This window comes from Oncorhynchus kisutch, linkage group LG19, assembly GCF_002021735.2.
Source record: "Oncorhynchus kisutch isolate 150728-3 linkage group LG19, Okis_V2, whole genome shotgun sequence".
Classification (NCBI taxonomy): domain Eukaryota; kingdom Metazoa; phylum Chordata; class Actinopteri; order Salmoniformes; family Salmonidae; genus Oncorhynchus; species Oncorhynchus kisutch.
In genome coordinates, this window is record NC_034192.2 from 40,419,352 (window position 1) to 40,432,448 (window position 13,097).

Consider the following 13,097-nt stretch of genomic DNA (forward strand, 5'->3'; position numbering starts at 1 on the left):
CAATTGAGATTGTGTGTCACTGGCCTACACACAAAATTCCACTTTGACATCATGGGTTAGTGTTTTTAGAAATGTTTACAAATTCATAAAAAATGAAAAGTCAATACGTTTTCAATCCCTTCGTTATGGCAAGCATAATTAAGTTCAGCAGTAAAAATATGCTTAACAAGTCACATAACAAGTTGCACGGACTCACTCTGTGTGCAATAATAGTGTTCAACGTGATTTTAAATGCTTAACTCATCTCTGTACCCCACACATACAATTATCTGTAAGGTCTCTCAGTCGAGCAGTGACTTTTAAACAATGATTCAACTACAAAGACCAGGGAGGTTTTCTAATGCCTCGCAAAGAAGGGCACCTATTGGTAAAATTGTAGAAAAAAATGCAAAGATTGAATATCACTTTGAGCATGGTGAAGTTATTAAATACACTTTGGGCGGTGTATCAATAAACCCATTCGCTATTAAGATACAGGTGTCCTTCCTAACTCAGTTGACTGGAGAGGAAGGAAAGCGTTCAGGGATTTCACCATGAGGCCAATGGTGACTTTAAAACAGTTACAGAGTTTAAAGGCTGTGACAGGAGAAAACTGAGGATGGATCAACAACATTATAGTTACTCCACAATACTAACCTAAATGAAAGAGTGAAAACAAGGAAGCCTGTACAGAATACAAATATTCCAAAACATGCATCCTGTTTGCAATAAGGAAATAAAGTAAAAGTGCAACAAATGTGGCAAAGAAATTAACTTTATATCCTGAATACAAAGTGTTATTTTGGGGGCAAATCCAACTCAAGACATCACTGAGTACCACTCGCCACATTTTCAAGCATATTAGTGGCTGCATCATGTTACGAGAATGCTTGTCATCTGCAAGGACTAGGTTTTTTTTCGGATAAAAAGAAATGGAATAGAGCTAAAGCACATGCACAATCCTAGAGGAAAACCTGGTTCAGTCTGCAATTCAGTTTAGTCACATGATTTCTCAATTTGCAGTACGTCTACAAAGTAGAATTATTTGTCATTCCTTTTGCCTCATCCCTCTCAACCAAAACATTTTTTCAATTAATCATCAATCCACTACAATTTAAGTGTTTATACAACCATTTTCTTAATGGGTGCATGTTTATTAGTAAATGAGATAAGCAATTTCATACAGTTGAAGTCGGAAGTTACATACACTTAGGTTGGAGTAATTAAAACTCGTTTTTCAACCACTCCACAAATTTCTTGTTAACAAACTATAGTTTTGGCAAGTCGGTTAAGACAGTTAAGTAATTTTTCCAACAATTGTTTTCAGACAGATTATTTCACTTATAATTCACTGTATCACAATTCCAGTGGGTCAGAAGATTACATACACTAAGTTGACTGTGCCTTTGAACAGCTTGGAAAATTCCTCCAATTGGAGGTGTACCTCTGGATGTATTTCAAGGCCTACTTGCAAACGCAGTGCCTCTTTGTTTGACATAAATGGGAAAATCAAAAGAAATCAGCCAAGACTTCAGAAATAAATTGAAGACCTCCACAAGTCTGGTTCATCCTTGGGAGCAATTTCCAAATGCCTGAAGGTACCACGTTCATCTGTACAAACAATAGTACGCAAGTATAAACACCATGGGACCACTCAGCCGCCATACCGCTCAGGAAGGAGACGTACTTTGGTGTGAAAAGTGCAAATCAATCCCAGAACAACAGCAAAGGACCTTGTGAAGATGCTGTAGGAAACAGGTACAAAAGTATCTATATCCACAGTAAAACAAGTCCTATATTGACATAACCTGAAAGGTCGCTCAGCAAGGAAGAAATCACTGCTCCAAAACTGCCATAAAAAAGCCAGACTACGCTTTACAACTGCACATGGAGACAAAGATCGTACTTTTCGGGGGAAATGCCCTCTGGTCTGATGAAACAAAAATAGAACTGTTTGGCCATAATGACCATTGTTATGTTTGGAGGAAAAAGGGGGTGGCTTGCAAGCCAAAGAACACCATCCCAACCATGAAGCACGGGGGTGGCAGCATCATGTTGTGGGGGTGCTTTGCTGCAAGGGGGACTGGTGCACTTCACAAACTAGATGGCATCATGAGGGAGGAAAATTATGTGGATATATTGAATCAACATCTCAAGACATCAGTCAGGAAGTTAAAGCTTGGTCGCAAATGAGTCTTCCAAATGGACAATGACCCCAAGCATACTTCCAAAGTTGTGGCAAATGGCTTAAGGACAACAAAGTCAAGGTATTGGAGTGGCCATTACAAAGCCTGACTTCAACCCCATAGAAATGTTGTGGGCAGAACTGAAAAAGCACGTGCGAGCAAGGAGGCCTACAAACCTGACTCAGTTTCACCTGCTATGTCAGATGGAAATGTCCAAAATTCACCCAACTTATTGTTGGAAGCTTGTGGAAGGCTACCCGAAACGTTTGACTCAAGTTAAACAATTTAAAGGCAATGTTACCAAATACTAATTGAGTGTATGTAAACTTCTGACACACTGGGAATGTGATAGAAGAAATAAAAGCTGAAATTACTATTATTCTGACATTTCACAGTCTTAAAATAAAGTGGTGATCCTAACTGACCTAAGACAGGGAATTTTTACGAGGATTAAATGTCAGGAATGATGAAAAACTGAGTTTAACTGTATTTGGCTAAGGTGTATGTAAATTTCAGACTTCAACTGTAAATGTGTCAAGTGCAGCGTCTGATTGCTCGTCATTACACTCCACGGACGAACAAATATTCTTTACATCAACAACATAGGAATCACTACAAAACGTATTGTATGACATCTTATACACTATTTTAGGCCCAGCCTTTGGAACTTTGGTTTTCCTAGATATGGCTACTATATCGTGATCACTACATCCAATGGATTTGGATACTGCTTTAAAGCAAATTTCTGCAGCATTAGTAAAGTTGTGGTTAATACATGTTGATGATTTCATTCCTGTGCTGTTTGTAACTACCCTGGTAGGTTGACTGATAACCTGAACCAGGTTGCAGGCGCTAGTTACAGTTGGAAGCTTTCTCTTGAGTTGGCAGCCTGATGAAAGCCGGTCAATATTTAAATCACCCAGAAAATATATCTCTCTGTTGATATCACATGCATCATCAAGCATTTCACACATGTTATTCAGATACTGACTTTTAGCACTTGACTGTCTATAGCAGCTTCCTAAAAGAAAGGTTTTAGGTGAAGTAGATGAACGTGAAGCCATATGACCTCAACATGATTTAACATGAGATCCTCTCTAAGCTTTACAGCAATGTGGTTATGAATATAAACGGCCACCTTTGACATTTCTGTCCCTCTGTAGATCTTATGTAGATCTTATAACCATGTATTGCTACCACTGTATCATCAAAGGTGTTATCTAAGTGAGTTTCGGAGATGGTCAGAATATGAATATCATCTGTTACTAGCAAATTACTGATTTCATGAACCTTGTTTCTTAAGCTACATATGTTAACATGGGCTATTTTTAGAACTTTTCTGCAATGCTTGGTTGTTTTTATTGCTTTACCGGGAAGGTAGACATGCTCATGTTATTTATGTTAGTGCAGGGTGGTACACAGTGCACTTCCTACTAGGGCACACCGCCTCAGTGCTAACATAGGCACATCATTACTGTAAGCAATAGCTGTGGGATCAGGTAAGGTTACTTACATTGTGTCTTTCAACGCCCCTGGGATCATGTACATTTGCTGAAGCATTATGACAACTCAGTGACACAATGGTAGGGATTAAATGAGCTGGGCTTGGGTCATTGTGAAGTCATTGTCTCAACGCAGCCGTACAATGCTGTGAAAGGATCCAGGAACCCAAATGATTTGGGTGGATCCCATCCAACTCAAAATATGAGCTTTGTTTCCAGAATCTATCAAAATTGTCAATAAATGTGACACCCACAAAGCTGCAATAGTCTCGTAGCCAGTTATGGAGGGCGAAAAGTCTACTGAACCGTTCAATGCCACGATTTAGAGAGGGCAGAGGGCCAGATATTATGGGGCATTTGTTGGTGTCAAGTAGTGACCCAATCCGTTCTTTAAAATCCATCTTCAGCTGTTCTGAGCTGCCCTTCATAATGTCATTAAATCCCACATGAACTTTGACAGACTAAATGTCCTGATGCTGGTTTAAAATGTTTGGGAGCAGCTTATTGATGTCCTGTACTTGTGCTCCTGGAAAGCACAATGTTTTTTGCTCCAGGGACGGAGACATTTCTCACCATTGAATGTTCCTCCAATTGGGGGAGCGGGTGGTAAGGAAAATATATTTTAAAAAGATGTGTGTGAATGTGTGTAATATATATATATATATAATATATATATATATATATATATGTGTATTTATATGTATATATCTAGAGTATATGTATGTATATTAATATATATGTGGGAATGTATGTATATATATATATGTGTGTATTTATATGTATATATCTAGAGTATATGTATGTATATTAATATATATGTGGGAATGTATGTATATATATGTGTATTTATATGTATATATCTAGAGTATATGTATGTATATTAATATATATGTGGGAATGTATGTATATATATATGTGTATTTATATGTATATATCTAGAGTATATGTATGTATATTAATATACATGTGGGAATGTATGTATATATATATATATATATGTGTATTTATATGTATATATCTAGAGTATATGTATGTATATTAATATATATGTGGGAATGTATGTATATATATATGTGTATTTATATGTGTATATGTATGTATATTAATATATATGTGGGGATGTATATATCTAGAGTATATGTATGTATATTAATATACATGTGGGAATGTATGTATGTGCCTTCAGAAAGTATTCAGATTGTTTTACTTTTTCCACATTTGTTGTTACAGCTATATTCTAAAATTGATTAAATTGTTTTTTCCCCTCACAATATGCCATAATGACAAAGCAATAACTGTTTTATTTTAACAAATGTAAAAATAAATAAAAAACATTTACATAAGTATTCAGGCCCTTTACTCAGTACTTTGTTGAAGCACCTTTGGCAGTGATTACAGCCTTGAGTCTTCTTGGGTATGACGCGACAAGCTTGGCAAACGTGTATTTGGGGAGGATCTCCCATTCTTCTCTGAAGATCCTCTTAAGCTCTGTCAGGTTGGATGAGGACCATTGCTGCACAGCTATTTTCAGGTCTCTCCGGAGAGGTTCGATCGAGTTCAAGTCCGGGCTCAGGCTGGGCCACTCAAGAACATTCAGAAATTGTCCCGAAGCCACTCCTGTGTTGTCTTGGCTGTGTGCTAATGGTTGTTGTCCTGTTGGAAGGTGAACAGTCACCCCAGTCTGAGATCCAGAGCGCTCTGGAGTAGGTTTTCATCAAGGATCACTCAGTACTTTGCTCTGTTCATCTTTGCCTCCATCCTGACATGTCTGAAAAGCATCCCCACAGCATGATGCTGCATCCACCATGCTTCACCGTAGGGATTGTGTCAAGTTTCCTCAAGACGTGATGATTGGCATTCAGGCCAAAGAGTTCAATCTAGGTTTCATCAGGCCAGAGAATCTTGTTTCTCATGGTCTGAGAGTCTTTAGGTGCCTTTTAGCAAACTGATAGCGGGCTGTCATGTGCCTTTCACTGAGGAGTGGCTTCCGTCTGGCCACTCTACCATAAAGGCCTAAATGGTGGAGTGCTGCAAAGATGGTTGTTCTTCTGGAAGGTTCTCCCATCTCAGCAGAGGAACATTGGAGCTCTTTCAGAGTGACCACCGGGATCTTGGTCAACACCCTGACCGAGGTCCTTCTCCCTCGATTGCTCAGTTTGGCCGGGTAGCCAGCTCTAGGAAGAGTCTTGATGGTTCCAAACTTCTTCCATTTAAGAATTATAGAGACCACTGTGTTCTTGGGGACCTTCAATGCTGCAGAAATGTTTTGCTACCCTTCCCCAGATCTGTGCCTGGACACAATCCTGTCTCGGAGCTCTAAGGACTATTCCTTTGACCTCATGGCTTGATTTTTCTCTGACATGCACTGTCAACTGTGGGACCTTATATAGACAGGTGTGTGTCTTTCCAAATCATGTCAATGTGATTTTCTGGATTTATGTTTAGGATTCCGTCTCTCACAGTTGAGGTGCACCTATGATAAAAATTACAGACCTCTACATGCTTTGTAAGTTGGAAAACCTGCAAAATCGGCAGTGTATCAAATACTTGTTCTCCCCACTGTACATACGTGTTTTCTATTTTTTTACACGTTAGAATTGTTCTTCCACTTTGACATTACTGAGTATTTTGTGTAGATCGTTTACAAAAAAAGGACTAATGCATTTTAATCCCTCCAAAATGTAGAAAAAGTCAAGGGGTGTGAAAACTTTCTGAAAGCACTGTTCATACATAGACAGTCAGAAAAACAAACAGACAGGCATACAGACACAGAGGCTAATGCATGCACATGACATATTCACACACGCATGCACGTGCGCGCGCACACACACACACACAGAGACACACACACACACACACACACACACAGAGACACAGAGACACACACACACACACACACAGAGACACACACACACAGAGACACACACACCGAGACACACACACAGAGACACACACACAGAGACACACACACAGAGACACACACACACACACACACACACACAGAGAGACACACACACACACACACACAGCAGGGTGATAAGTAAGTGAAGGGAGATGTGGTGACACTGATTTGATGTCATCAAGTCACACAAGGACAGAGCAGTGGAGAGCTTCCTCATGTCAGACTCAACAAGACAGCACACACATACACTCACACACACACGCTCAGTTCAGTGGAGGCTGCTGAGGGGAGCACGGCTCATAATAATGGCTGGAACAGAGCAAATGAAAATGACATCAAACACATGGAAACCATGTTTTATGTATTTGATACCATTCCACTGACTCTGCTCCAGCCATTACCACAAGCCCATCCTTCCCTAATAAGTTGCCACCAATCTCCTGTGGCCCAGTTTCATTTTAACAAATCGTCTTGGAATCCTCGAACCAAACAATGGGCCAAGGTTCAAGACATGAGTTACATTTCAACTTGTCTCCTGAAATGAACTGCAGTTGAACCCTCAGACAATTGTGAAAACTGCTGAGAAGGCTGCAGTCTTACCTGACCCTCTCCTTGGGGTCTCCGAAGGACTCTTTGAGGCGGGAGAAGTCGGGGTAGAAGTGGACAGACGGAGATATGACTTCCAGAAGACCTGACTGGATCTCCACTGGAAACCTGACAGAGAGAGGAGAGAGTGTTGGCGAGGGGGAGAGAGAGGGGAAGAGAAAGAGTTGAACAATCCCAACTACTACTATCACATAGACACAGTTATGATAGATACAGGCAGAGAGACCGACAGCCAGACAGGCACACACAAACAGGCAGATCGACAGGCAGACAGACACCACAGTATGTGGGTCCCTGCCACCCTTTCCACAAACACTATTGACTTCCTCTCTGGTCAGGTGGTTGATAGGTGGTAACCAGGGGAGATGGAGACAGGATCACACACACACACACACACACACACACACACACACACACCACCCCTGTGGTAACATCTCCGTGGGAGGAAGGTGTCAGATTACAATGTATGAAGACAGAGAGACGAGCCACTCAGGAGAGAGACAGGGGTCAGGTCTCAAGTGTGTAATCACTAACCCTGTCAATCAGCCAGGACAGGAGAGGTGTGTGTGCCTGAGGAACCACACACTCACAATAGTGCACACACACACACACACACACACACACACACACACAACCAACCCCTCTCTCCTGGGTTTTCAATCTCCCTGAGAGAATGTCGAGGTGACAGGGGGGACATTCAACCTCCCTCCTCCCCTCTTCACTTCCCCCTTCCCTCCATCGACCCCCATAGCCATCTCCAGCCTCGATCCCAAATTACACCCTATTCCCTATGTAGTACACTACTTTTTCCAATGACCCATCTGGTTCTGGTAGTGCTGAGCGATTAACATAAATGTAAGTTAATTTTCGGGTTTCTAAACAACTTAACCGACAGACGTCGGTTAAATGATTTGAATTCCATTTCTGTGAGCTCAACGCACAGTTTCTTTAGAGTTGTAGCTTCCAACAGGCCAATATTCTACATAGTTTAGCGCAGAAAACGTGGTAATTAACTACAATGACCATAATCCATTGCGCACCTACTTCTCCGGTTCGTGTGTTTCTTTTACACCAGCTACATTAGTTAAGTTAATGTGGGACAGACACAGATAGGGAGAAGTGAGAAGAATGCACAATCTTGAGGGATAGAGAGCAGTTGCTTCGCGAGGTATCTCTACCTGAAAATACATGATCTAATGATTGATAGTTGGTATTCAGCAGTCATAAAAGTATGCCTTATTTACTTTGAAGAACTACTAAAATAGTGATTTCATCAGACAGCATTCACAGCAGCTCTATAGAGATGAGATGACTTGGAATGAAATAATAAAGTCTTCAAATAAAACAAATGTAACATACACAACAACTGAAATATTTGATTTGACTAATTTGAATACATGATGGTTAATAAGTGATAAGCAGTAATGTCAGTCACTACCATCATGGGACTTTTATTCATTGTTTTATTCTGTGTTGTTACAGCATTCAACCTACATAATGCATTTAATATTTTGTTAAAATTATTGAAACTGAAATCCTTGATTATTTTCTAATAATTGAACCGAAACAACCTCCAAAAGCACTAATCACTCAGCACTAGTCTTTGATCAGAAGTAGTGCACTATATAGGGAATAGGGTGTCATTTGGAATGCAGGACCTCTCGTGAGGTGAGGTGAACCCTTAGCGGACGTAGGGAGTGACAGCAATGAAGTGACCACTGGTATCATCTTGGGTCAAAATGGCCACCTCGGCAGGAAAAGACAAGCAGGAGTCTAAAACAGCAGGCTCTAAAACCTGCACCGTGGGCATGTTGTGAGGAGGATTCTGTATGTTTAGATAAGGTGCTAGGAGGAAATTAATAACAGGATGGAAAGTGGTGTTTGTGTGTTTAAGAGTGTGTTTGTGTCTGTGAGAGACACAAAGAGAGAGAGAGAGAATGAAAGAAAGAAAGAAAGAGAGAGAGGGGAAGAGAGAGAGAGGGGAATAGAGAGAGAGAAATAAAGAAAGAGAGAAATAAAATGGGACAGATCTGTTTCTGTCTCTCTCCAGAGATCAGACAAAGCCAGTAAACAGAAAAGCATGTGTCTGTATGCATGTGTTTATTTAATATGAAACTGTTGTTCATTTACTCTCTAGTGCTGGTGTGAATGCAAATAGGATTACAGTATTTTATGTTATTCCCCTCACTATTTTATAAGAACGATATTAGGTATTTTAACATTTTGAATGCACACTATCATTAATCTGTAACCTTTTGTGTTTAGAAAGTACATATTCTCACTCATACGTCAAAACATCAATAGTCTGACTAAATATCTCACTGTGTATTAACATTACCTATATCCACATAGTTGTAGAGCAATGTAGAGCAAACAAGTGCCTCAAGCAATGTGTAGTCAAAGTAAAGTAGGAGAACCCCCATGGATTCTGAAGGCACTCAGATTTACACTACAGCCCTAAGGGTAAACAGACAGGAACAGTGTTAAAACACAAAGGCATTCCCAAGGAGACCTGTTTCTCTGTTGTTGAGTCCTTTGTGGTTGTGAATTCTATTTAGGTTGCTTATTTTGTACTCTGTGTGTGTGTGTGTGTGATGGAATGTAAACAGGATACGTTCAATTGCACACACACACACATACACAAACGTACATTCAAACAGACACATGCACACACAAAGAAGACAGATGTGCACACGTGTCGAATAGATCAAGGACTTACACACTCAAGCAGAGATCAAGCATGACATATGCACACAAGTAAACTCAGCAAAAAAAGAAATGTCCCTTTTTCAGGACCCTGTCTTTCAAAGATAATTCGTAAAAATCTAAATAACTTCACAGATCTTCATTGTAAAGAGCTTATACACTGTTTCCCATGCTTGTTCAATGAACCATAAACAATTAATGAACATGCACCTGTGGAACGGTCATTAAGACACTAACAGCTTACAGATGGTAGGACAATAATGTCACAGTTATGAAAACTTAGGACACTAAAGAGGCTTTTCTACTGACTGAAAAACACCAAAAGAAAGATGCACAGGGTCCTTGCTCATCTGCATGAACGTGCCTTAGGCATGCTGCAAGGAGGAATGAGGACTGCAGATGTGGCCAGGGCAATAAATTGCAATGTCTGTACTGTGAGATGCCTAAGACAGCGCTACAGGGAGACAAGATGGACAGCTGATCGTCCTCACAGTGACAGACCACATGTAACAACACCTGCACAGGATCGGTACATCCGAACATCACACCCGCGGGACAGGTACAGGATGGCAACAACAACTGCCCGAGTTACACCAGGAACGCACAATCCCTCCATCAGTGCTCAGACTGTCCACAATAGGCTGAAACTGGGGGCTTGTAGGCCTGTTGTAAGGCAGGTCCTCACCAGACATCACCGGCAACAATGGCCATAGGCGACTATGGGCACAAATCCACCAGACAGGAAAAAGTGCTCTTCACTGTCGAGTCACGGTTTTGTCTCACCAGGGGTGATGGTCGGATTTGCGTTTATCGTCGAAGGAATGAGCGTTACACCGAGGCCTGTACTCTGGAGCGGGTTCCATTTGGAGGTGGAGGGTCCATCATGGTCTGGGACGGTGTGTCACAGCATCATCAGACTGAGCTTGTAGTCATTGCAGGCAATCTCAACGCTGTGCGTTACAGGGAAGACATCCTCCTCCCTCATGTGGTACCCTTCCTGCAGGCTCATCCTGACATGACCCTCCAGCATGACAATGCCACCAGCCATACTGCTCATTCTGTGCGTGATTTCCTGCAAGACAGGAATGTCAGTGTTCTGCCATGGCCAGCGAAGAGCCCGGATCTCAATCCCATTGAGTACGTCTGAGACCTGTTGGATCGGAGGTTGAGGGCTAGGGCCATTCCCCCCAGAAATGTCTAGGAACTTGTAGGGTGCCTTGGTGGAAGAGTGGGGTAACATCTCACAGCAAGAACTGCCAAATCTGGTGCAGTCCATGAAGAGGAGATGCACTGCAGTTCTTAATGCAGCTGGTGGCCACACCAGATACTGACTGTTACTTCTGATTTTGACCCCCCATTGTTCAGGGACACATTATTCAATTTCTGTTAGTCACATTTCTGTGGAACCTATTGAGTGTTTGTCTCAGTTGTTGAATCTTATGTTCATACAAATATTTACACATTTTAAGTTTGCTGAAAATAAACACAGTTGACAGTGAGAGGACCTTTCTTTTTTTGCTGAGTTTATAACAAATACAGCAGTTACTCACCCACACACACTCACATTTGCACATGAACATGCAAACATTAAACACAGGTAGCAAACACACACACAATAACTAGTCATGTAAAAAAAAAACACACACACACACACGTACACACACGTACACACACACACATACTCCCTCTTTCACACCCTGAGCCCCCTGAGCCCAAATAGGCAGGTCTCCATGGAAACACCATCCCATCATGCCACGGTACTTACAGGCGCTTGAGGTTGTCAGCCACGCTGTTGGCGTACTGTTGGTCCGTCTGCAAAACATGAGAAAACCCCCCTGAATAAAACCAAATGTTCATGCCTTTGTTGTGCCATTAACAGATAGTATGGCTACATAAAGGTATTGACATAGTATACATTCTGTTACTATGTGCACAGCAATACTGTACACACATCATGTTTTACCTAAAATAATGTTGCCTTTGTCAGCTACAATCTTCCCTGGATACAATATGGAATAAAAATCACTAAATGCTTTTTTATCACAACAACAACGTTACAATAATTGCGCAACGGTTCAATAGTGTTCCAAGATGGCCACCGTGGGGCTTGTGGGCTGTTCCAGTTTCTTCCCAAGTGGAATCAGCCGCTTGATGGTGTAATTATCTGGCTCAGTATGAATCCAGCATCCAGAGTTGTGATGAGGTCAGGGAGAGGATAACATGTACACACATGTATTCATCCACCGACCAGGTTTGAGCTGGGACTACTTTTGCTTGATTACTTCCATATAGATCCATAATCAAACCCCAAAACATTGTGCTTGTTCAAGAGGATATGCCTCAGCAAAGTAATGCACAGTAACATCATGCAAAACCAACTAATATTGTATAACTAACAGCTAACGCCATCTTTCTTTGGCTGTTGCCCTGCCTAGTCATTCCAATCTGGAGGACCAACTCTAAAAATGTATCGGAAATGTATTGGTTATTAAACAGCAAATGATTACAAATTCCCTGACTATGAATCTCCATCCTGAAAGGTTTACGGGTAGAGGGAAGGATGGAGGGAGCATCGGAAGTGGAGAGACAGGCGCAAGAGATCAGATGGCCAACAGGAAACACCTGGGATCACTTTGACCGCATCCTCTGCTTCCCAAATTAACTGTCCGAGAGAGGAATAGAGGGATGTAGGGAGGGAGGGAAGAGGAATTATCACAATGAAAACAATATATCCTGTCACATTTGAATAAAACATTTTGTCCTGTTTTTGTCCAAACATTCTCTTGAAAAACAAGAGAAACCATATATCCCTTTTTCTGGTTTCCTATGTTAGCGGAAATGGTTTTGGGGCCTTTGAGCAGACAGACAGTCTTGCTCAATTCCAAATCAATCCCTAAACCCTAGCCCTAGGTACTTTGTGTAGATCTGAAAAGATTTTGAATAGGTGTGAGGAATATACTGTGAAAATTCCAACTGGCCATGTGAAACTAAGACCTATCCAATCATTTCAAATCTATATGAAATGTGTAGGGGTGGACTGTAGGGTATAGAGGCGGAATTGGACATTTGAAACCGTGACTGTAAACAGTGTGCACTAGCCTGAATGCTTTCTCAGAGTAGTCCACCAGGAAGGATATTAGGAGGAAGGGAGGCAGAGAAAGGGGGATTTGTTTAAGCATTACTTAATCTCCCACGTCAAAGACGAAGCAAGGACTA

General features: G+C 41.2%; 1 protein-coding gene across 1 annotated transcript in view; it reads right to left on the reverse strand.

Annotated features, from left to right (window-relative positions):
* The window catches only part of LOC109864824 (alpha-1,3-mannosyl-glycoprotein 4-beta-N-acetylglucosaminyltransferase B), a 183,789-nt gene that overhangs the window by 90,529 nt on the left and 80,163 nt on the right, over window positions 1–13,097 (reverse strand). The window contains exons 5-6 of the mRNA XM_020452798.2: window positions 11,647–11,693; window positions 7,170–7,283 (exon numbers count right to left, since the gene is read on the reverse strand). Coding sequence (XP_020308387.2) covers window positions 7,170–7,283; window positions 11,647–11,693 — 161 coding nt within the window. The remainder of the gene's footprint in view (window positions 1–7,169; window positions 7,284–11,646; window positions 11,694–13,097) is intronic.